The 24,752-nt window shown below is 38.8% G+C and overlaps 1 protein-coding gene across 1 annotated transcript in view; it reads left to right on the top strand.

The window, feature by feature from the left end:
* The first annotated feature begins 6,815 nt into the window (after positions 1–6,815).
* trpm2 (transient receptor potential cation channel, subfamily M, member 2) overlaps positions 6,816–24,752 on the top strand; it is a 28,650-nt gene continuing 10,713 nt past the window's right edge. Inside the window, exons 1-17 of the mRNA XM_035523903.1 lie at positions 6,816–6,863; positions 15,415–15,495; positions 15,581–15,646; positions 16,433–16,515; positions 17,122–17,195; positions 17,585–17,747; positions 17,945–18,125; positions 20,828–20,994; positions 21,239–21,419; positions 21,578–21,639; positions 21,738–21,932; positions 22,251–22,353; positions 22,995–23,110; positions 23,243–23,557; positions 23,657–23,761; positions 24,028–24,154; positions 24,600–24,745. Of these exons, the coding sequence (XP_035379796.1) occupies positions 15,637–15,646; positions 16,433–16,515; positions 17,122–17,195; positions 17,585–17,747; positions 17,945–18,125; positions 20,828–20,994; positions 21,239–21,419; positions 21,578–21,639; positions 21,738–21,932; positions 22,251–22,353; positions 22,995–23,110; positions 23,243–23,557; positions 23,657–23,761; positions 24,028–24,154; positions 24,600–24,745 (2,028 nt within the window). The 5' untranslated portion in view covers positions 6,816–6,863; positions 15,415–15,495; positions 15,581–15,636. The remainder of the gene's footprint in view (positions 6,864–15,414; positions 15,496–15,580; positions 15,647–16,432; positions 16,516–17,121; positions 17,196–17,584; positions 17,748–17,944; positions 18,126–20,827; positions 20,995–21,238; positions 21,420–21,577; positions 21,640–21,737; positions 21,933–22,250; positions 22,354–22,994; positions 23,111–23,242; positions 23,558–23,656; positions 23,762–24,027; positions 24,155–24,599; positions 24,746–24,752) is intronic.

Raw genomic sequence — 24,752 nt, 5'->3', positions numbered from 1 at the left:
GCTGTAGAGGGAAAGGACAGGTTTGTCCCTGCTGTAGAGGGAGAGGACAGGTCTGTCCCTGCTGTAGAGGGAAAGGACAGGTTTGTCCCTGCTGTAGAGGGAAAGGACAGGTTTGTCCCTGCTGTAGAGAAAGAGAACAGGTCTGTCCCTGCTGTAGAGGGAAAGGACAGGTTTGTCCCTGCTGTAGAGAAAGAGAACAGGTCTGTCCCTGCTGTAGAGGGAAAGGATAGGTCTGTCCCTGCTGTAGACAGAGATCACAGGTCTGGCCCTGCTGCAGTATTCTGCCACAGTTACACTGGGCCACTGCGAGTAACCACAGAGATGAGAGCAAAGGATGACATGGGCTCTCCAATTGGAGGAAACATGTTTTGGCAGAGCACTGTGATATCCACTGTGATATCACAATACAGACATACAAGATCATAAACACTGTGATCCTTCATGACAAAAGACAACATGTTCATGACAGTGATGACTGCAAAATCCAACCCACATAGACAGGAAAGAGATCAAGGCAAGGAACATGTCCAGAAGCACACCATGGCACTAAATTTTGAATGAAAGTTTTATGTCTCTTGTATGTGCTGAATGTAAGGTATATTATGCTGATTCTTCAAGACAAAACACTAACCACGACTAAATCAGTCCTGCGATCCCTTCACCTCATGCGTTCAAATCACAACAACAACCTCAAGTTTTGGCCTGGACAAGTCTGACAGCGGAAATGCTGGGCATGCCTTTGTTCCATTAAGAAAGCTGTGGGGTGCCATCCTATCAAAAAGTAGGTTAAGTGAGCTCACACTGCAGTCTGATAAACAGACATACAGTACAAACACTCCTCTCCCTCTCTTTACAGAACTACCTTACCTCCAGGTAAACTGTGCACTCTCATGGTCCTGCAAATCCCTGGAATCCACAGCCCCACCCAGTCAGACAGCCCTACCCCTCAGTAAGCCCAGCACAGCACTGGGTGTTTGATTTATTCTCCTCTGAAGGATAAAAGCAAGTACGAATGTCCTCTGAAGATCAGTGCTGTTGGTAAAAGTGCCAAATGGGTTTGATTGATAAGTGTTTTTGCCTGTGTGCGTGTGTGTGTGTGTGTGTCTGTGTGTGTGTGTGTGTGTGTGTGTGTGTGTGTGTGTGTGTGTGTGTGTGTGTGTGTGTGTGTGTGCATCCACGTGTGTTTTCAGGAAGAGTGAAGTAATAAAAATAAAATGCTTTAGTAAAAACACTAATGCACAGTGTTAGTGGCAATACTATTTGACTTCTTTTTACATATGGCATCTCAGTGTGAATACCAAAATATTTTGGCATTTTGCATGAATGATAAAATATACAGCAGTGCAAAGTCTGACCTTATCAACCTTATTCTGCCTTCCAAACTGAACATACATAACTTAATGTAGCATTAAATCTGCTTATTCTTTCAGAATCCAAAAGGCTGAAGGAAGACAGCATTCTTTTAAGGGGTTTACCTTGCACAGGCGCAATAGTACATCAAAGCATCAGGTCTCCTTTCTGAGTGACCTCCCAGTGGGCTGTGCTCAGTGGTACTGATGGCTATCAGCAGAGGCGATCTTGCTGACAGCCTGTGCCCTTTGCATGGAGGAGGCGAGTGATGAGAGCTTGCTTAAGCTTAACATGATGGCCAAGGCAGACCAAACACTGATAATGGAAGAAAGTGGAAGTCTTTGCTTTGGGCCCTTCAAGTCCCATTCCCCCCCCCCACACACACACACACACATGCACACATTTCTCAAACAATTAAAAAAGGGAGAACCTGCTAGATTGCATAAGTAAGAAATTGAAGTCTACCCTGCTGGCCCTTCACAACATGTGCATGATAGGTATACGTAGTGCCTGCACACGGTGCTTACTGATATATGACATGATTGGGTGATGAATGCGAAACACAGACATAGTCCACAATCCACAATTTCAGTGCGGATATTCACTTCAGTATCCACCATTATCCACCAATATCCACCATTAAGGACCACAAAATGCTGATTGAGTCCCCTAATTATACAGAAGGTCTATTCAGTGTCTTTAATAACAATAAACATTACACAGATTTAACAAGATTCCAAATTATAGTTATTAGACAAACCTGTTTAGTATAACAAAAGATCCCTAAATTGACAAGAGTCCACAGAGGACAGTTCATAATTCCACTCATTATCTTCTTCCACTAACTAAACCACAAGCACTCTGGCATTACACCTCTTATACCCAGTAGTTTTAAAAACAGTAGTTTTAAAATACAGTCCCAATGTTATTAAAAAAAGTGAAATAATTGCTTATTATTATTATTATTATTATTATTATTATTATTATTATTATTATTATTATTGTACTTCTTATTATTACATTTATTATATATTACTTATTATACTATTATTATTTGATATGGCTTAAAAGGAATAATATCATAATATTATGTATGTGAAGCAAAAATCATGGTAGAAAAGTAGCTTTATTTGTTAGTTCATTCATCATATTTGTTTCTAAAGGACAAACTGCACAGTGTGGGAGAAAGTGACATGCTGCATGTCCTGCGGAGAGAAGGCTTCCAGGCTATGGCTGCACACATTCCGACTTGTCTGTTGGATCTGACTGTGAGACTGAGATCACAATGCAGAGCCTGTTACCCCTGTCCCACTGCACCATGTAACCCCTCTCTAGCTTCATGAAATGACCTCCATCACCCCACAGAGACCACCATACAGCCAGAAGTCTCAACAACACGTATTTCCAAAGGACAGTCGCAACTGCCAAGAAGTGCCAGAGGTCCTACATGAATAATGAAGAATTAAATAAATGAGATCAAATGAAACTAGCTCTGACAGGTATAAATAGCAGTGACTGAGCAGTTAGCTCCAGTAGACATATTTGTTGTTACTGTCACCTGTAGAAAGCAGAACACAGATAAAGATAAAATCTTTTTTTTTTTTTTCTAGAAACCTATCTGCCTTATATTACTTAGGGCCAGGTGCGCGATGATGCAAAACATTTGCAATGTCACGTATGTCTATTTAGCAGTATTTATCTTTAAATGCATTATCTGAGAAACGACCTTAAAGAATGAACTTACTGCTCACTTTATTTTCTGCAGTGCAGAAATGAGTCAGGGCTTCTGTTTTTGTTAATATTAACTCTTGGACCGACGTCTAAGTGCTGATAATACTTTGAAGTTTGTTGTTTTTTGGTTTTATTTTGCGCTTCCTTTTTTAAACATATAGTAGCCTGGTTTGCTCAGTTGTAGGTTTCGTCTTCATGGTACCACAGTAATCTTTTCATTGACATCTGACCTACATCATAGTTATATACTATTCCAGTTTTACCAATCCGGTAACAACTGGTCGATAATTAACTTTAGATATATTTCTGATTTTAGTTACTGAGAACAATTGCTTTTCAAACACCGGACGCAGTCCAATTCACAACATCAGTTTGATATCAAATTATCCGGTGGACCAGCCTTTTTACACGGAAAGAGTTCATACCTTTGATAGAAGCCTCTTTTCCTCTTTCTTTTTCTCTGCATGCTGATCAAAAGGCATCTGCAGAAAATCCTCTTCACAACAAATGAAACTCACTGTGCATCCCATCCAGGCAAGTTCAGGTAACCGCTCCAATGACCCATTCAAAACTAAGTTGCTAACAAGTTCGCAAGCCTGCTTCTTTCTGAGAGCTCTCGGCTCGCAGCACGTGCAGGTTACAGAATGGAAAATTCTCAGCTTCTTCCCTGCAGGTAAAAGCTTAGATGGAGAACTCACACAGATTGATTCCAATTGGACACCAACAGCAATAAAGTACTAAATTTATGTAATTCTATAGGTGACCACGAATAGTGTCTTTTCTAACAAATATCCATAATCACGCCTGTAATCGTCTCTCCCGCTGTCCAGGAAGAGGAAGGATTTAAGTGGGGCAAAAAAGGTCTGGGTTTCAATCTGGGGTGGGCAATTCGACTCACACATTCTCCGTAATACTCTCTCCCTCCGTTGGCATTTTGTCTCAAACATAGACATGCGCCAGGAAATGCAAGTGCGAGCAATGTACGCATTCCAAAGCTCTCGAGATCTTCAAAGCGCACTCTTTCACCTACTGTAAGCTCATCACTTACATTTCATTTTGACATTCCTCGCGACTTTGAAAACGCAAATGTTGCGCAACGTTTGTAGAGGAGTTTCTTCCCCTCCATTTCTAAACAAGCATGGATTACATTAGTTTCTTATCGTTTTCGTTATACTTCCAGATAAGAGAGCAGTTCCAGTTATTAAGGTCTCAGGTTTGGCTACACAGAACACAGGCATATTACTTATCATTACTTGTGGTTGTCAAAGTTTGATCTCAGCTGCAAACATAAATTCTTAATCTAGTAAAATGTTTTTTCCTGGCAATTATGAGCATCTAGGCTGCATATGCTATCTGCTAATGTATGGATGTACAGTGTCTACCGCAACCTGTTACATACATGAAACAAGTGTTAAGATACATTACTACAATCCAGCCAGCATTCATGAGAGATGGTACTCATAAGTGTGGGTATGAAAGTGTAATGGTAGGAGTCTTATTGCTGTGGTAGCTAAGGTACTTGATTTGTAATTGGGAGGTTGCTGGTTCACTGCCTAGTTGCCACTGGTGGGCCCCTGAGCAAGACCCTTAACCCTCAATTGCTCAAGTTGTACTCAGTCATGATTGTAAGTTGCTTTGGTTAAAAGTGTCAGATAAATGTGTGTAAGTATGTATCACTACATCAGTAATTGGCAAAGAAAAAGGTTTAGAGGTATGTAAATGCTGTTCACATACTCAAGCATGTCAACACTAGATTTTGGCTGCTGAAGCTGACTGGCTGAATTTCATGAACTGATAAGGAATAGCTTAAATAATAGTTTCCTTCCTTCTAGTTCATGCATGTATTCCCAGCACTCATTAGTTCTTTTCTGAGCCATGCCTCTCTTCAGCCATTTGTCATATGTGTGGGACAAATCATAGGTGGGACAATTCATGGGTAGGACAAATTTTATTTGTTACCATTAATTTATTTGTTACCATTAATTTTATTTGTTATTATTATTATTATTATTATTATTACCTGTTTCATGTACAGTTTGTAAAGGATCATGTTGCACTTCATTTTTGTGAATAGGGAATACCACAAGTTACAATATTCCACCTAGGAGTAATAAAAGAAGCTTTTTATCCCTGTGAATAATTTTAGCTCCTAAATCACTATGTGGTGCATAGGAAAGAAGTGAAATACCATATAAAATATTAGCTGCTTTAAAGGTCATGTGCAGTTTCTTAATATGATTTTACAAGATGCAAAACTCAACTAAACTATGAAATTTAGAGGCAATACCCATGAGAACTTTGAGCATGTGTAACTATGCCATGTGTTCACTGGGCTTTTGGCGGTTTAGGTGTCAGCAAGTAAGACACTAGCTCTGCCAGAGGATGTTATTTTTGGAGCAGACATCACATCTTCAGGAATGTACCTAGGCCCCAGCAACTCTGTCTTTTCTGAGGACCAAATGTTTCCATTTTGAGACAAAGACATGCTTTATCCTTCATTTGACCCAAATGAGCTTTTTCTTGTCTCATTCGCAACCGCATAAAGTGCTGGGTGTGACATTCTGAGAGAGTCATTTCTAGGAGATGTAAGAAAGCAATAATGTGGCATGTGCACATTTGTTTTAAGCATGATTACATGTGCAAGTGTTTATATATTTTAGCTGAAAATTAACATGTATGTTTCAGCGATTGGTTTTTAATGAGAAGAACTATTGCATTATTGTAAAGCTGTATGCTTAGATATGCAGTTTTGTTTTTGTCAGTTAACTGTGCCCTCTCCTTGAACTGCATACCATATCAGCCCTACTGAATTTTTCATTTAACACAGTTTGGCTTTTTACAACAGACTTTCCCACAAAGTAATCATAGAAATCCAGAGCCCAACCCCTATTGAACTAGCCAAGGGCTCCTGTAGTACAGCTCATCCTGAGCTGGCATGAGTGTGAGACATGTGAGGTGAATTCATGTACCTTGGGCATCACTGTCTAATGAGTATGAAGTTATATGTCTAGATTTGTGCCATTGACCTTATATTAAAATTTCATTTTCATCTGCCTACACTGAATCAGTCTTTTCAATAACAAATTACTGTTGCAAAATGATTAAATTAACGCAAATGTGATTTTGGGTCAAATTCACTCAGGGAGACTAGTGTGCTCTTAAAGGTAAATGTCAGAATTCATTATTTATCACCAGAGCTTAAAAAATGAAAAATATAACTTGCATAATTATTGAACCCATTCAGGCTAGTAGGATCATATTTTGATGCAATAACAGTTTTACATCTATTAGGGTGCACCATCTACCCATCCTTCCATTTTAACAAGAGGCAGTCTCCATTGAGGAAAAGGATTCCCACAACATGATACTGCTCCTCCATTCCTTACTGTTGGGGTGGTTGAGTCATGGGCAGTGTTAGGTTTGTGTCATATATAGAATTTTGAATTTTGGCCAAAAGCCTCCATTTTTGTGTCATCTCACCACAAAACCTTGTCACACATCTTAGCCGGGTTACTCTGATCCTTTCTGGCAAACTCCAGACATGCTTTGATGTGGTTTTTCTTCAGTATTAACTTCCGTCTATGCAGCCCCCCTATTCAGGCCAGTTGTAGGCAAAGCTCTTGATATCATTGGCTGGTGCACCTTCACTCCAGTCTCGGCCACCAATCTCTGTTGCTTTTTTTACACTGACTCTTGCCATCTCTGCGGCGTCCCTCACAAATCCCCTTTGTGCTCTCATGATGAATTTTGAGGAAGACCCTTGTCTAGGCAGTACCTGGCTGGTATGATGCAGCTTTCATCTTCTTACCATTACTCCAATGGTGCTCTCTGGGATATGTATATACTTCAATATTATTGTATAGCCATTTTTCAATCCTGTGTTCATCTATAACTTTATCTCTATTTTCAATAGATTGCTATTCGGGCTCTATTTTAACATCTTACCTTCAGAAGTGACCAATGGTGCTTTACTTAAGGGGGTCTTTTATCGAGAAGTAAACATTTTTAATGATTCCTCATCAGAGGCCAACTGTGAGCCAACTATGTCCTTGTTAGGGCAGGAGCTTTCATCTGTGTAAGCATGGTGCTTCCATAGCACAGGGGCTGAATGCTTATGCAAATATAGTCATTTTCTCACAGAATATTTTCTTATAAAAACCAATATGATTTAATTGTAATTAATTACTGAGTGTCGGTCTTTTAAAATAAAACCTGATATAGTGCCATTTGTATTCCAGATGGATAGGGTGACTTTAAGGGGGTTGACTACGTTTCTAAGACATTGTCCCATTGTTTCCCAGGCTTAGACTTCAGGGTTGCGGGTGGCCTTTTATGTTCCACAATCTCTATTTTATCTCTTAGTTTGGACCATAAAGGTGGATGATAGTTGTAAATCTTTTGATCAGCACTGAAAACATGTACAGTGATGGCCATTGAAAAATAATAGGAAATTTGAATTTGATAAATGAAAATGAATAATAATGACTGAAAATTCTAGTGAGTCTTCATATTATATAACATTAATATTTTTTAAACTTTCTTTACTGTCTTTACTATGTAATTACTGTACACAATGTTGATCCTTCACATAGCCAGGACACTCCCACCTGGCCATGTGATGAACATTAACTTGCAGTCAAAGTTAAGAGTTTCTAGAAAAACCTCAGCTGAAAGAATGTGTCATCTGGTTGCTATCGGTGCTCAGTGAGCCAAAGGATCTCTTGTAGGCGATCTTCTGTTTTCACAGATGTGGGGATAGACAGAGCAGATAAAGCAGGATAGTTCTGCAAATCCTTTCATTTTGACATGTGTTTTGATTGGTGGACTTACTGGGACATTTCCATCAATTATTGTACAGGTTTTGTTTGGTTAACAGTTTCAGACACGTGGTAATACTTCAATGCTGCATAACAATTATTTTGTGATTGTTTCACTTATGCAAAAATTCTTTAAAATTCTGTATAATCAGGGATTGGTCATTGGTTATTATAAACATTCTGTGGTGTATTTACTCATATATAATATTTTTCATATGTTCCCTCTCTCATTCTTATAACTTCAGTGCATACATATCTTGCATATTATAATATGTTTTAATATGAATTATCATGTATGATAGGGCACTACTATAAATTTATTATGAAAGTATATCTTAGCTCTATACCATAAGCTTATGGTTGTACATATAATATATATAATTTCTTAAAGGTTTTTCCAAATATTTATATATATGGATTAGTCTTGTGTCATAAGTTGCCTTACATTTTTACACGTCACCAGCTGTCCTTTGTACACAAATAGTTTAAGGGGCTGGTGTCATTCACCTCGATATCTGTTAGCGCCAGCACTGGACTTCAGCGCTGGTGCCAACCGCAAACACACTCACAGCGGTGACTCCCTGGCAAAGCTTGCCAGCACAGGCAGGCTCCTGAGCAAAGAAGCGGCCTAAGCCAGCATCCTCAGATAATGGCTCATCAAGTACAGTGATCGCATTCCCCGTGTCACCCCTCCAGCTTGCTCTGGCTAATCCGTTAATGGCTTTTGGGTTGTGAGAGCTGGTCACTGCTTGAAGCCACGTCAGGGTAAGCCAGTGATGGGGCTACCATGTACTACACTAAAATATGCTGGACATCGCCCTGTTCTATGACTGAAATTTTAACACACCTAATAGTATGTCATTTATATTAAGTATGCTAATAATTTACATTTTTTACATTATTTACAATTATATTCACATTGAGTTCTTGGTATTGCATACTGCTGCAACTTTCTCTTGCATTCTAGTACATTAAAGTCCTGCTGTGATGGTGAAACATGATAATTCCTCAGTAAACATCATGGTTCTTTGGTGGTTGTTTTCTTGGGTTGCTTTCTTATTTTTGGGTGGGGGTGGGAGGTGTTTACATTTTTGTATTTTTAACCAATCATGTTTTTTTATATGCTAAACTTTGAAGAAGCAAAGTTTACTTCATATTGCAGCTGTCCAGACTCAGATACACCTAATAAAGGCCATCAAGAAGTCTTCAGAGTCTTGAGAATGATGCCATGCTCTTTAATAATCACTTTCATAATCTGAGCATGGTGACATTTTATGGTTGCTTTCAAGCTGTAATGCGAGATGGTGCAGGGACAGCAGGAAATGCCTTTCAGATACCAGGCTGATGCCCACTGCCAAGACTCCCAAGGGCCAGGCGGGCACAAAAGCCCCTCTTTGTGAGGAAAGCCATGGTTTTGGCCAGTGCAGATCTAGCTGTAGAGCTCAGGGCTCGCTCAGTCACTTAAACCCCCAGGTGTGGAGAGGGCATGTCTGCCTGCACAACTCTGGCCCCCTACATTCCCAGGGTGCCATTTGATACTGGGCTGGATTAGAACATCCGGTTGTGGGTGAGTGCAATGAGTTTAACTCATTCCTCAGTCCACAAACTCAAAGTGAGCCTGCATAATGAGCTTCCTTTGCAGGTGTCTTATGAATTTCTATTTGGATATATAAAAGGTTCAGCTTGTCTTACTGATTTTCTGATTTTTCTTTCTTGTTGAGTCATAAGTCCCTTCTTTGTGGCCCTCATTTGAAGGTATGTGTTAAAAAAACTATATGGCTTAGGGCCATGTATGGAGCATTGAGCCTGAAACGGCACAGCTATATATTGATGATGTCCCAGCTACCTGAAACTGGGGCTCCAAAGCACTTCAGCCAGTCACGGTACATGCTTGAGCATAGAGGAAGCTTTTGGCCAATGAAAACAGAAGCAAAGGCTTTGTGGAAATAAAAAATAAGCAAACGCCATTCACCTAGGACTGATCATCTGATATTTTGTAGGCCACAAAAACGAACACTTTCATTTGATGTAATGTCTATAATTGTTCATGCTACAAAGCATGGTATTCAGATACTACACAGAGTACACTGCTCATTTAAGCTTGGAGCAGTGGCACATTTGCCCTCAGCTAGCAATATAACATGTTGGTGTTGCAGTTTTGTTTATGTCTGACACTTAAGGTGATAAACTTTAAAAAGCCCTTTGCCCAGGAGTCCTGTCTAACCAAGAAAACAGGTGGAAAAACAGGAAACATGGGCCAGGGTAAAACAGTTATTTTCAAAAATAACAAAAGAGCATAATTCAAAATAAGCAGTCAGTTCAATCATGACGCGTGCTATTAGGCAAAGGGTGGATCAAAATGGATAAATATCAATATGCATATAAAAATGCATAAATGCTGTTGTCTTGATACAAAAAGGCTCAGTCTTCTGTCTGTTTGCCATATAATAGCTGGCAATGCACAGTCATATCTTGGGAAGTCCCAGTCTGTCCCCCCTTCAGTCCATGTGAATTGTAAACGAAGCAAAGGTGGTGAGAGAGGTAGACGCAAGCAAAGCCTCGGCTGTGATGGACAGCACTGCATTTAATATCACCATGTTGAAAGAGGCCACCTTAATCACAGACGGTAATGCAATGTCCTCATTTCATTTTTTTAATCAAGCTGCATGATGTGAAACACAAGCATATAAGCCAGTTTTGAACATGAGGGTAATGGCAAGGGCATAAATACTTATTTGAGTTGTTTTACTTTTTTTCTTTTTTTTTAATCAATGCGCCTTTGTTCAGGAGGAGCTGTCTGGGACATGCAATAATAGTGTAATATTACAGGTGTTCTAAACACAATGTTTCTTGACAATTCTGACATATAATAGAAATATCAGAAATACTTAGGTATTTATGAAAATGTTTATTTCCATGTAATTAAATGTCAAAAGTCTCAGAGATATCAGTTTAAGCTTAATCAAAAACTATAAAGGCAGTTTAGTCCAATTATATTTTTAATATTTTTAAAAATGTACATAAATCTGCCCTAGGATTCTCACACAGTGGCATGCACACATGACCATTCACACAAAGCTGTGCATGATAGGTAGAATTAGGGTTATCAATCTGCGCTGTAGATGTGACTCTTTGGTTCTGTAGAGGTACAAGGTCAAAGCATGACAAGCTGAAATAAGGAAAGTCAAAGGTCAAGCTCAAGTTAAAAGTGGGTGTTGAGACCTGACTGAGCCTGGCATTAAGACAGGTGACATTTAAGACACTGGCACAGACTTGTACCAAAAGGACAGGCCAGTGGAGTGTGCTGATCCTGACATCTGGCAGCACCTTCAAAGGGAACAATCAAATCAGCTTTGAATGCTCGACCAAGGTCTTTGTGGCAACTCGCATCCCTTAGATTTATTAGTGGTATAAGACCATTGCTGAGATATTTCCTTTAAATCCACACTGGGAGTGAAGGAGATTCGGGTGAGCTCTATATAGTTTTGACTTGAATTTAAAACTTAGGCCCTATAAGGCCCAGCATCAGGGTGACAATAACATGACCAGACAGACCGTAGCAGCCACATTTATGATGTGCCATTAAGACAGGGTTTTTGCACGTTTCTACACTGTGTGGCCTCACTCGCGGTTTCAGCTGAGTCGCGTCTAGTGAAAGCTCATTAGTTTCCACATTTTATAGTAACACTACCACTGTGTTTCCTACTACGTCTCATTTATGTTTTAATGGAACATTAATAACCATGAGACCAGGCTTTGTATGGTCACTGTAGTGCGCATATAAGCCATCTGGAGTTGCCACACCAGCCTCTGTGCTGCTGCTCGCTTTATCTTTGCTGACTCCACTCCTGGCGAATGTGAAGCCCCTCTCTCCTACTGCGGGAACCTCAGGCACACTGCCACCCTTTGACACACTGCCATCTGGTGGGCAAGATAAAAGCTGTGGATTTTCATTTGCTTTTTTAATACAAGCAAAACACCCACTTATTTTTCATATAGGTCCATTTTGTGTTTCTTTTAAACAATGAATCATTCAATATATGTAAGAAATATATATTGTATGGTTCATTCTATGTTATTTCATTTGCGTCGTTAGGCCTATTTCAGCGCACCACCCCGCACGCATTGTTAGTTCAAATCATCTGTAATATTCAATCATATTGTCTTATACATTCAGCCGTGCCTTTTCTCCTGTATCTCCAATAAAATGTTTGGGAAATGGGGCACTAGAACATAGAGGGAGATGCACCGGCCGCAGCCCTGAACATGAAAAACAAGTCTGAAAGATATAAATATTTGGCCCATTCGTGACACCACTATTTGCTAAAATCTCAACCAGAAAGTGTTGCGCTGTGTGAGACAGAGGATAACTGTATCAGAATGATCCTGACATCTGTGGCACTTCTACATGAAAATAAAGAAAATTCACAATCTGAACGAGCGGACCATAGCAGGCGACCAGACCAAACACTAAAGACAGACACACATGGGGTTGAAATAGGGAGAAGGAGAGCCGGCGGGGAACCGGTGAGCGGAATGAACTAAGTAGGTGATTGGGAGCGAGGAAGTGGAGGGCGGTGATTGACAGGAGCTCGTGAGTGCAGGCCAGCGCGTGACAGTCTGCTCCAAGCTTTAATTGTTCGAAATGAAATTTCATTGACGCGCTAGAAAATACCATTAAAGTTAGCAACCCAGATGATGAACGAATAGCTAATGTAAGGTAACTTAAAAAGCAAACTAAGTCGGCTTCGACATTATTCATTGCGTTCTTGAATTTATAACTATATTTTACAGACATTTTCTAATGAATAAATAGTTGATTATAATAAAATTTTATTACCCGCAAATCTTCTATTTGTAAATGTATATATGAAATTTTTGCCATGAGATAACATTTTAGAGTTTTATATATAGAGAGAGAGAGGCCTCTGGCTTGGGAGGTGCTGAACTTTAATTTCTTAATGTGAGAAAATTTGAGAAAAGTAGGCTACTCAATTTATTCAAAGTAATTGTCACTCTGTTGTCAAATGTCACTTTGTCCTTAAAAATTGGTCACCTAGGTTATAAAACATGAATGTAACCAGAGAGCAAAGGCACATTTGATTGTACCAGTTTATTTTCTGTGTCTTTGATTAACATATTTAAGACCTGCTACTTCAGGTAACATTGCTTGTATCTTAGCTTGATTTGTACTTTTTGTAAGTGGAAGGATAGCATTTAAGTTGTATAAGGTCCACGTCTAACTTTGAAGAGACGTTGCTATGAGCCAATTTCTCAAAAGAGTGTTATGCAAATTTCATAATGTGGACTTTTGGTGTAATTTTAACAATTCGCTTTATAATTGTATTATGTACCAGTTTTTACAGATTGTATATGTACATAAATACCATTTACCAGTATAATGAATGTGCTTCATTTTATAAATGTAAACTGTATTTGATATTTAAAAGTTTAATTCCTCGTGGATTATTTTAAATGCAGAATGATGGTTATTTATGGCTAAAGTGAGACTTTTTAAGTGAAAATCTTTTACATAGTATCAAGCCTTACTGGATTAAGAGGAATATTAACTAAATTGAATATTCATACTATATAAGATTTGAACTTTAAAATTCTGTTTAAATTCTGTATATAGCTATGGATTACATAGGTTAACTGGTCCACTATGGCATGTTGATTGCTGTGTAACACTCGCTGAATTCGTCATTCCCTCTGCATCAGTGGCTCCTGGGACACCCCTGTTACGCGGTTGGGAGGCACTCGATGTGCAAGAATTCCATTCTTGGCATACCGTGGCTACAGCAGCTCTCAAGCATCCCATTAAATTAGTGGTTTCTGAGACGCTATCACCCTTGTTACCACCCTATTACCTGCACCTTTCAAGGGCTCCACATCTAGGTCCACAAAAGGGCGCAACATAAAGAAAAAAACACGGAGACACACCCTGTACGGGATTTTCAGGGATGTGTTGTTGGTGTTCTTGTTGTACGGAAACGAAACACATACAAAATATATATACAGCATAAACTAAACCTAAACAGGAGTGTTTCTTCAGGGTGAGCTTTACGCCAACACAACAACCAAAACAAATCTACTAGAGTGGATTCAATCATTCTTCCCTAAAATAAAAGAAAATAAAATACAATCACTCTTCCCTCAACTCCTTGTCACAAAAACAGAAGTACAGCAACAAAGCAAAAAGAAAAAAGCACCCACCCTTATGACTCCAAACAATAAGAAAAAAACAATACTCAATATTTCAGGCAATCAATTATCAGTAAGTGACTCTCAGTGGTCCTTTGGTCCTTTTTGACACTGGCTGTAACAACTCAATGCTGCTAATGAAGAAGAATTTCATGTAACTACTCGAGGCCCAGTGCATAAAGCCTCTAAAGATCGAGAACATCTCAAAGGCTCTATCTAAGAACCTAGCTGGACAGCAAGTAATAAGTCACAAGGCCCTATTCAAAGAACCAGAGACAGAAAAAAAAATAGGAACAGACAATTTCAACACACCAATCTCAAAAAGAGTGTACCACAGGCAGTAATTGTACCAACACAGAGCTTTACAGAGCAGCATCTACCATGGCACGCGAGGAGTCTATTGAACAAGACACCCCGCCTACACATTTGTGACGCAGCTCTTTAACAGGAGGCTAATCACCCCTTTAACCAATCAGGTCGTCCGTTGCTGTGACGATGTCATCTCGACAGCTCACTGATTCTTGGTGCGTAACCTGGGTAACCTGAAAAACAAATTCTAATACCACAGCACGAAGAACAACTAAAAAGAAAAGGCCCAAGAATGTAACACCCTGCACCCAGTACCCTATTTTCTTGCCCTTTTGGACATCAGTCAAATGATGTCCTTTGCCCTCTGCTACAACTGACTGGTGTGCTTGCTTATTTATATATGCAGCAAACCCTGTCATGAGGCATCTGAATCAAACTCAGCTTCTCATGTTGCAGCTACACTTAAGTACATTCTTTAATAACCAAGAGCAACAGTTCAGCAGTTTGTAGATAGTAGCGCACTGTAACATGATCTAGTACTTCAGTCCATCTAGATTTAGGTGGCATGGCAACCATTGTAACAATTGACTCAGAGGTGAAACGCAAACAACAAATTTAGAAGCATTCGATTCGATACAAGCTAGCTTGGCCACTCAAGCTAAGGTGCTTGATAACTTAAGTCTCTGATCTTCATCACTGGCACAAATCTTTTGTTTTGACTCATTTATTGAAACTGAAATATCCTGTGATCTGGAGTGATTGTATGGACTTGTTGGCGAAAGCAAAGACAGACACAAGACACACAGTAGGTATGGTGTAAGAGGAGGAAAGGTAAGGTAAAACACTAATGAAATTTTATGCCAGAAAAATGTTTGCTTTTTTGCACTGTTTATAAGAAAACAATAAAGGCTGTTACAGATGGTGAAAGTGTGAAAGGCCTTAGAGGCAAACAACCCTTTCCGTATCGATTTGTATTTAATTAGGCCTCGTTATTATTTTGCAGGTGAGAAGTTCTTTGTGAAGATGTGGTCAATAAACTGGTAGATGAACTGTATCATTGCTGGCTTGGGACAGCTGCTGCTAGGTGAGGATAAGATGCTTGAACATATGCTGTGTGTATATGAGTTAAACTCATCATAAGGGTTTTTTATTTATCACATTTTGTCCAGGGCTTAGGGCTCAAGAACCGTGTTACTCCTGAACTGTGTCTGAAGCAGGAAACAGAATGATGTATGGTATGAATATTTCCCACAGTTCTAAGTTATGGTTGTTGAGCAGGGGTGTGTCCAGAGCAATTTTAAGGTGGCATTTGCCTATGAGCCTATCAGTTACAAATAAAATTAGGCTTTCACATGAGTAATTTCCGCACAGTAATACCACACAGTAAGATGATCTAATCCTTCAGTTCATACAGTAAAGGGAAGCACTTAAACTAGTTAGGTTTGTAGCTACTAATGACAAGATTACCAGCCACATACTAATGTGTATTGGGCTTATTTATTGCAAAGGCAACACTAGTTAATTCAGACTATTCTTCTCTAAAACTGTATTTCATGAGCTTATCTTCCTGTTAATCGAAATAAAAATGTATAAAGATTCCATAATATGGGCTTACTTCTTGTCTTCCTTCCTTCCAAATGTATTCCATTTCTACTAAAGTTAGTTAGAACCAGAACACATAGGATCATTGATGTGAAGCACCAGACCTATTTCAGTGCTAACAGCGCCTGCTTGTGAAAGATTTTATTTGTACTTTCAGTTTGAGTGCGAGTGAGTTACAACCCAGAGATAGTAGCCAGACGCCCCCTGCTGGTTGTGTTCAAAATGTAGGTTATTTTCTTAAAATAACAATGCCGTACTCAGCTCTAAGACTGACTTTCAAAAGGTTTCTGCGAGTGCGGTATGCAAACAGGGGCCCACACTACACATGTTAATGGTGCTAATAGATGTGTGCGGCTACAAGACTGCAGGCCGGAAAGATTAGTTTTTGTCATTTATACTCTGTGTAAATATCTTTGCAGAGATGCCTGGCTCAGCGAGTAAAATACACCCACATGATGTTAGCACCTTGCATTTACAGAATGGCTTGCTGTCAACCATTAAAGTAAGTATTTTTTAAAGTTATGTGTTCAATTGTTTAATTCTTTGCTTTTAGTTCTTTTACATCCTTATTTCAAATACTAAGTAATCTAATTCAAATCCTAAATATTTATACTTATTTATCCTGGTGAACAGAGGGTGTGAAAAGTAGGGGCAGGAGTGCCTATAAAAGTGATGGGTGCCTATAAGAGTGATTTTGTTTTTTTATTTTATAAATAATATTATACATTTATATTATAATATTTTTTTATTATTAAATTAGGCAATATGTCTAATTGTTTTCAGTGTAAGATTAAACTCATATGCATTTTACTAAAATTAAATTTTTACCAAGGGTGCAGCTAAATCTAGAGTGCATTATAATTCCAGTCTTTCTGTTATCAATCACACAGCAGACTAATGATAATTTGATCTTATCTGTATGACGTCACCTGGATGTTTCCCTTCCACTGCAGTGTGTTTTCTTTCTCTCTCTCTCTCTCTCTCTCTCTCTCTCTCTCTCTCTCTCTCTCTGAGTATAAGGGAGGTAGCAGTGAAGCCTGCCTTGGTGCAGACTGTGAGTATGGATTTAAGCTTTAGATATTTAGATTCTCTTGCTACCTCCTTCCAGCATTGCCTTCTGTCCTCCTGGATTAAAGATAACATTAAGAAGAAGGAGTGCTGCCTCTATGTGGAAGATGCCAGGTATATATCTACATGCATTTGGTCAAGTGGAATTATTTATTTAAAATGGGAAGCATTGTTGACCTTGAATATTCTGCTGAGTAATGCCTGTATATATATATAGCATATAAATACGAAAAACAACCAGTGAAATGCATCTTTTTAGGGACTGTGGAATATCACTGTGTGCATCACAGAGTGCATGTTAATTGTTCATGTTAAAGATTTTTCAATCTTTTGATCTGTATTCAAGACCTAATACTTTTTCACTGTGTGTCCATATTAATAAATACATTTATATTATCGATATTCAGTCAAAGGCCTTGCGATCATATGCATGCTATCTCATTTCAAATCACATCCAGTGTGTGTTTCATATTTGCGTGGTGAATATGGATTATGCCACACAGAGAGGGGTTTTGTATGTGTGGATACCCAAAAAACCACCACCCTGTGGAGGCCATTGAAGCAGAGGAGTACACAGGAGAGACGTGGAATAAAGACCTGCATGTTAGAGAGGTCCCCACTGATGCGTTTGGTGACATCAGCTTCAGAAAACAGAAAATAGGCAAGGTATGAAGACATTAAAATTCTTCTGGGGACATTTTTTGACTGCTTGCTGATCTTTATTCCCCAGAAGTTGTCTCAAATACACATCATTAAAAACATTCATGCAATAAAGCCTAGAAATATTTCAAGGGAGTTTTTAGTGACAAAATCTACATAATTGTCTATACCTGCATGTTTTTCACATGCATGCATGTGTGTAGTATGTGCGTGTATCTTCAGGAACTTCTGCTGAAGTTCTGTACCAGCTGATGACAGAGCATTGGAAGCTCCAGCCCCCCAACCTCTTAATCTCAGTAACAGGCGGCGCTAAGAACTTCAACATGAAGACCCGTCTGAAGGACAAGTTCCATCGTGGTCTCATTAAAGTGGCCCAAACCACAGGTACACACTGACAGAAATATTCATAAGAAAAGGTAACATCATAAAACACATTTGTATGTTGAATACTTACACAATAATGTCAGTGGGGGTGGAGGGTTACTGGCCTCTCCACAGTCCATTTCATTTTACATATATTTTCTTCTTCTTGTTTGTGCTAATCTGTCAAAAAAAATGGTGGTTTAGCTAATATCATATCAATATTTACATGAATTGACATAACATCATAACATATGGACATATTAATGGATGTGGAATTCATTGGTAAAGAGAAATGGTATTTTTTTTAAACTCAGCAAAAGGTTAGCAGTAAGTAGCTAGTAGGTAGGCCTACCAAAGGAGAACGTGATCCAGTACTTAATAGCCAATCACCTCATCAAAGTAAAAAAAATGAAAAGTCAAAATAGGATATAACACAAGGTGCAATTTTGCAAGTTGAGCCTGCTGGCTTGCTGAGTGTCTATGACAGTGTCTAAAAGGAATATGTCATAGCTCACTTGTGAGTGTGAGTGCTGTTAATATTTCATGGATTTTGCTGAAAACTATGACTATGGAAGTAATATGATCAGAAAGGTTGCCAAATCAGCCAGAAAATAAATATGTCATGTTACATTTATCTAGCTAGTTAGCAAGATAATGCTAGTTATGTTGGGGTAAATATTGGCTATAGCAAGCCTTTTAGCCAACATCAACCAGAAATATAGATACGGTTGCATAGTTTTCTGTCCTTATTAACTTGCCCAGCTGACAAACAATACACAGCCTAATACACTGGTAGTCGTTCCTCAACGAGGATGGTACCCAGGTGAAAATCAGATGTAGTCTGCGTCATGTTCTAATTGCAGGTCAATCTCCTTTGCATATGAACTAATGAGACAGTTGTTTGACATTAACATCTCAATCCAGAATGATCAAACTTATTTTAATCATTTGGAAAACTCTTTTATAATTACAAGCATGGAATAGGTTTGTAATTTATAGAAGTTATGTTCCAATAACTGAGTCAACGGGTCATCCAAGATAATAACAGGGTATACAACGAACTAAGCGATAAGCTGTCCAAAGAATTAGGACAACAGACATAAATGGACATAAAATATAAAAATAATTGAAACAACTTGCAGCTGTCTAGTCGCAGCCCTAGCACTCTATATTATCTACCCTTTATGTGTGTCTGAGGATATAGAAACCTAAACATGCAGCATTGTTACCTTGTTACCTGCACCTGCAAAATTGTTTAGACAGTATTGAAATACATTCAGTCAAAGTATTTTAATTGTTGTTTAAGTTGTATATTATACATTTACTATAAAAAGATTGATTTCTGCCTAAACTAAGAAGTCCTCGGTACTCTCAAGCTGTGTTAACTTAAAATTATAAGGTAACTTACTTCACAGCTTCTTTAAGTTGATCTGAATTTTAATTTTTTTGCCGTATAGAGGGAGAAATTTGAGTAATTTCATCTTCTGATGAGGCACCAACTAAACTAAGAAGTTAAAGTTAGGTGAACTTTAGTGTCCTCAAACTGCTTGAAAAGATTTGAAGTAAGTTGCCTTAGAACTACTTTGTCCTCACTTTCCATATTTACAGTGGTTTTGTGCCTTGGCCTGCTAGACTCTCATCCCTCAAATAAACCCATAACTTTACCTTAGAACTTGATAAAAAATTAACCATTTTTGTTAGAGACAGACAGAACTGTAGTGATGAAGTGAGAGAAAAGTGTGAAACACATCTACAGGATAGCAGTACTGAGTGGTGTTAGAAAAATACTTTTTTGACTTTCTTAAAATGTAATTGTGAAATAACTCAGCATTAACATTAAAAAATGTTCTTGTGATTTTAACCTTATTACTGTAATCTGGGATGCCTGGTGCATCATGACAAGTAGTCTGTATCATTTTAAGATTTGTGTAGATTTACACAGTTATCCAGTGTAAAAGGAAAATCCAATGCATGCTGACTCCGCTTGTGCCATAAGTAAGGAAAATATTCAACTAGTAGATGAATGGCTATCCTAAATCTGCCAGCTGGGCAGGCTCACTTTTCCTAAATATCTCGACTTCTTGACAGGCAACAGGACAGTGTTTTCCAGATTGGGATTTGGTTTCATTTACACTGCAGTAACAGATTTGGCCTTTAAATGCTACTTTTGACTTATTAGAAATGGAGCCAAATGCTGCAGGTGCAGCCTGGGATTTAGATTTGGTAAACTAAAAACATTCTAAATGTTGTGAGCACTGTTGATTTAACATGTTCTATATAAAAAGGGGTGATTCTGGTTTTTAATTTGTACTACATTATTCATATAATTCACAGATATATGACCTAGGTTCTTTGTGGTTCACAGGGTGTGAAACAAGCTGGAACAAATGTCTTAAATAAAATGATTTTAGTTAAAGTATATAAACTGGTATTGCAAATTAATTAGTGTAATCATTTAAGAGAAATATAAATAGAGTCCACATACTGTTTTTAATAATCTGAGATTGTTCGCACTGTTTGTTTAATAAAGATATGACAAAAGATATTTTGTTAAATAAGTCTTTATTAGAAGACAAGTCAAAATATTCTTGCGTGAACTGTAACTGAGATATGTTATAGGAATAGAAAAGTAGAATGCCTAGGAACCAGCACTCCAAGACTGGTGTACCTCCTGCAGAACTAGAAGCAGCCATACGCACATTAAAGGTGATTACATGTTGCAGGTGCCTGGATCCTAACAGGTGGCACACATACTGGTGTAATGAAGCATGTGGGGATGGCAGTGCATGACTACATCCTCAGCAGCAGGTTCATGGAGAGGCAGATCATAGCCATTGGTGTGGCCACCTGGGGGGTCATCCACAATCGACAGGATCTAGTTCATCCTGAGGTGATCAGTGTTTGTTTGTTTGTGTTACTTCTCAAATAGAACACTGGTAAAGGAATATTTCATTGGTATGTTTAATTCTAACCTACTGTACACATATTCTATGTGTAAATGACAAAGCACTTTTGTAAGTCGCTCTGGATAAGAGCGTCTGCTAAATGCCTTAAATGTAAATGTAAATATCATTTGAAAGAAAATTAATGAAATGAGTGTCATCGATCTGTTTATCCATCTATATATTTTTCAGGGTTGCTTTCCTGCTCATTACTATCTGGATGAACAGGGTCAAGGCCGGCTCTCCTGCCTGGATGATAACCACTCTCATTTCCTGCTGGTGGATGATGGAATGCATGGCCATTATGGGACTGAGATTGAGCTTCGTGGAAAACTGGAGAAACTGATTTCAGAGCAGCCTCTAGGAAACAGAGGTGAGTCTGGAGATGTAAGTTTAATATGGGTTGTTAAGGCTAGTCATTGAGCTTCTTCTTTCTGTATTTTTAACAGTTAGCAGTCTTCACCTAGCCTCTACCTCTAGTGGCTTGATATTATGTTTGATTGACTGCTAATAATGATGTGTACTTACCAGAAAGTGGAGTGAAAATTCCAGTTGTGTGTGTGGTGCTGGATGGTGGACCGGGAACACTAAATGTGAGATCAGAGTGCTCTTTGCTTGGTGTTTCTAAAAAGCTATGTGTGGTTTATGTCTCTGTGTTTTACTCTCAAACCAAACAATTCACTTCTCACAGACAATCTACAACTCCATGATGAACAACACTCCATGTGTTGTTCTGGATGGTTCTGGTCGCTTGGCTGATGTCATCGCTCATGTGGCTGCCCTGCCCTTGTCAGAGGTCACCATTGCTCACACCCAACAACTACTGAAGAGATATTTTTTAGATGAGACATTCTCTGAGCTCCAGATCATTGACTGGACCAAGAAGGTGAGACCAAATAGATGAATTGATTTACAGGCTTAAATAAACAGGGTAACAGATTTGTGTGGAGCTGTAATTAAAAAAAAAATCAACCAGTTTTAATTATAAACCCTAGGTTACAAATGTTACCATTTCTGACTGGATCTCAATTTGATTGAAGATAAATTATCAGTATTTTCCAATCTACATTGTTGGTATGAAAAGTCTAGGCAAGAAAAAAGTATTGGTGCCCAAGCACTTATCAGACTCACTAGGAGGATGTGCTAGTGAGGTTAAGAGGACACTAGGTACATATATCTTGATGAGCTTTGGTATTTTGCACAGCTTCAAGACATAATCAGAATGCCCCACCTACTAACTGTCTTCTACATCAATGAGGATAAAAAGAGTGACCTGGATGTAGCAATTCTCCAAGCTTTTCTGAAAGGTACAAAACAAACTCTTTTTAACTTTGTGCTGATTTAATTTACAATTAATTTACAACTGCTATGTCTCAGATGATATTCCAAGAAACAGATTTTTGCTTCAGTGTAAATCTAGGCTTCCATTAGTGGCTGTATTGGAGTTGATATGATCATGCTGTTGTGTGTGGTAGCTATAGTCCATCAGCCATCAAGACATCAAGTGGCTAATGGGATGTTTAAATATGTAAAATATATGGCAGTTTTTCTGTTTTATCTTTTATCTTTCATTACTTTAATTACTTTTTCGACAGTTGATTTGTTTAAAGACCTTTAATGACCACAGATGAATAGGCTACTGACCCACAGATGTTTCTGAACTGATGTTAAATTATGAAAAGCATTAATTGTTGCCACAGGAACAGCTCTGACTATAATAACAAAGAGCTAATTTATTTCTATGAAGATATGGTTTGATTTTCATTTGTATGTATATAAGACATACATTATGCACTGTTTTATATACATTGATACTGAATGTATGGATAACTCAGCTTTTTCCTTACTGAATGGACTGAACGGTTCCTGATTATTTGTAGTAACTCTATTTACTGTTATTACTTGTAGTCATATGGAAAACACACCGACGATGCTTGTTCTCCTATAGCCTCTCGTAGCAAAGATAGTGTTGGCAACAAGGAGAAACAGCTGGAGCTGGCTGTGGCTTGGAATCGTGTGGACATTGCACAGAGCGAGTTCTTCACTGAGGAAAGTCACTGGAAGGTCTGGAACATGATATGATTATCCACTGCCCTCTTATTTGGCTCAGTTGATTTAGAATATCATTTTATACCAGGAACCAGAATACATACCGGGAGCCAGAGTACATAATACTTACATAGTGTTATTGTTCAGTCCAGGGATCTGCACCAGGCCATGTTCTCCGCTCTGGTGGGCCATAAGGCTGAGTTTGTGCGTCTCCTGCTGGAGAACGGAGTGTGTCTCGACCAGTTCCTTGAAAGTGAAGACACACTTTGTGAGCTGTATACACACCTGCCCAGGTGCATGTTCTTGCACAAGCTAGCCAGGCGTGCCCCAGGAGATGAGATTTCCCTGAGCCACGTGTCTGAGGAAGTACGCCACCTGCTGGGCAGCTTTACATGCCCACTCTACCCTCCGGCTTCACCCAGCCACAGAACACAGATGTCCATCAATGACACCATTTCAACGGTGGGTTTTAGACAAGAGCTCAACTCAAATTAGTTATTATCTTTATTCCTTTGACTTTTTTTTATTGAGTATGTCACTCTGTTGTGATACTGTTGGCAGAAATCCAAGAGCGTTCCGCAAAGCGTGTGGAACGCAGGCCGAGACCTCTTCCTCTGGAGTGTGCTGCAGAACAAGCGGGAGCTGGCAGAAATTGCCTGGGAACAGGTAAAGCTACAGGAACATGAATGAATGCACTAGTCCAAGGGCCCACCTAAAAAGTAGATTACACAAGATAAGACACAAAGTAACACATGGAGATAAACTGGTGACAATGGATCATGTCTAAGACTTTCTACGATTTAACCTTCAGTAATTTAGCATGATTCAGAACTCTATGAATGGTTAAAGATTTTCAGTGTGTGTGTGTGTGTGTGTGTGTGTCTGTGTGTCTGTGTGTGTCTGTGTGCGTATGCATGTGTTTGTTTCTGCAGTGCAAGGACTGTATAGCTGCTGCTTTAGCTGCCAGTAAAATCCTAAAGAAGCTAGCTGATGAGGGCGGGGATAATGGGGAGGAGTCTATGAGCGAACTCGCCGACCACTACGAGAAGCAGGCTATTGGTACTGTACATGTATTTACATATTCTACACTTAAGTGGCTCACTTATTATTATTAAACTTTTCCATCACAATATTTATGCATGTCCATCTAAAGTATATACTTCATATTTTTCATAGTCAAACCTTTTTTTCATTTTCTGTCTAAATGTAGTTTTTTTTTAAATGTTTGTTACCCTCAATAGTTTTTTAATGCATTTAATCATTATATAGTCAGGACCAGAAATAATTTGCCTCTAAAAGCAAATTAATACAGATATGAATGTTATTGATATTAGTGAAATTATAGAGGATTCACCGACTTACATTTTTTTTAAATAAAAGCATCATTTTCATATAAATTTAATTTCTAAGTTAATATAGCACATCCCTCCCTCTGTCATGTTTGATGTTGGTCAGATGATGATGACAGCTGATTCAGAAACATTGATGGCATTCCCTTTCCCAGGTGTTTTCAGCGAGTGCCACAGATGTGACGAGCAGAGAGCCCAGAAACTGCTGATCCGGATCTCTCCGTCCTGGGGTGGGACCACCTGCCTTCGCCTGGCCCTCGAGGCTGATGACAAGAGCTTCATAGCTCACTCAGGGGTCCAGGTAAACA

The sequence above is a fragment of the Electrophorus electricus genome, chromosome 2, assembly GCF_013358815.1.
Source record: "Electrophorus electricus isolate fEleEle1 chromosome 2, fEleEle1.pri, whole genome shotgun sequence".
NCBI classification, from domain to species: domain Eukaryota; kingdom Metazoa; phylum Chordata; class Actinopteri; order Gymnotiformes; family Gymnotidae; genus Electrophorus; species Electrophorus electricus.
This window is presented reverse-complemented; position numbering and strand designations above follow the sequence as displayed.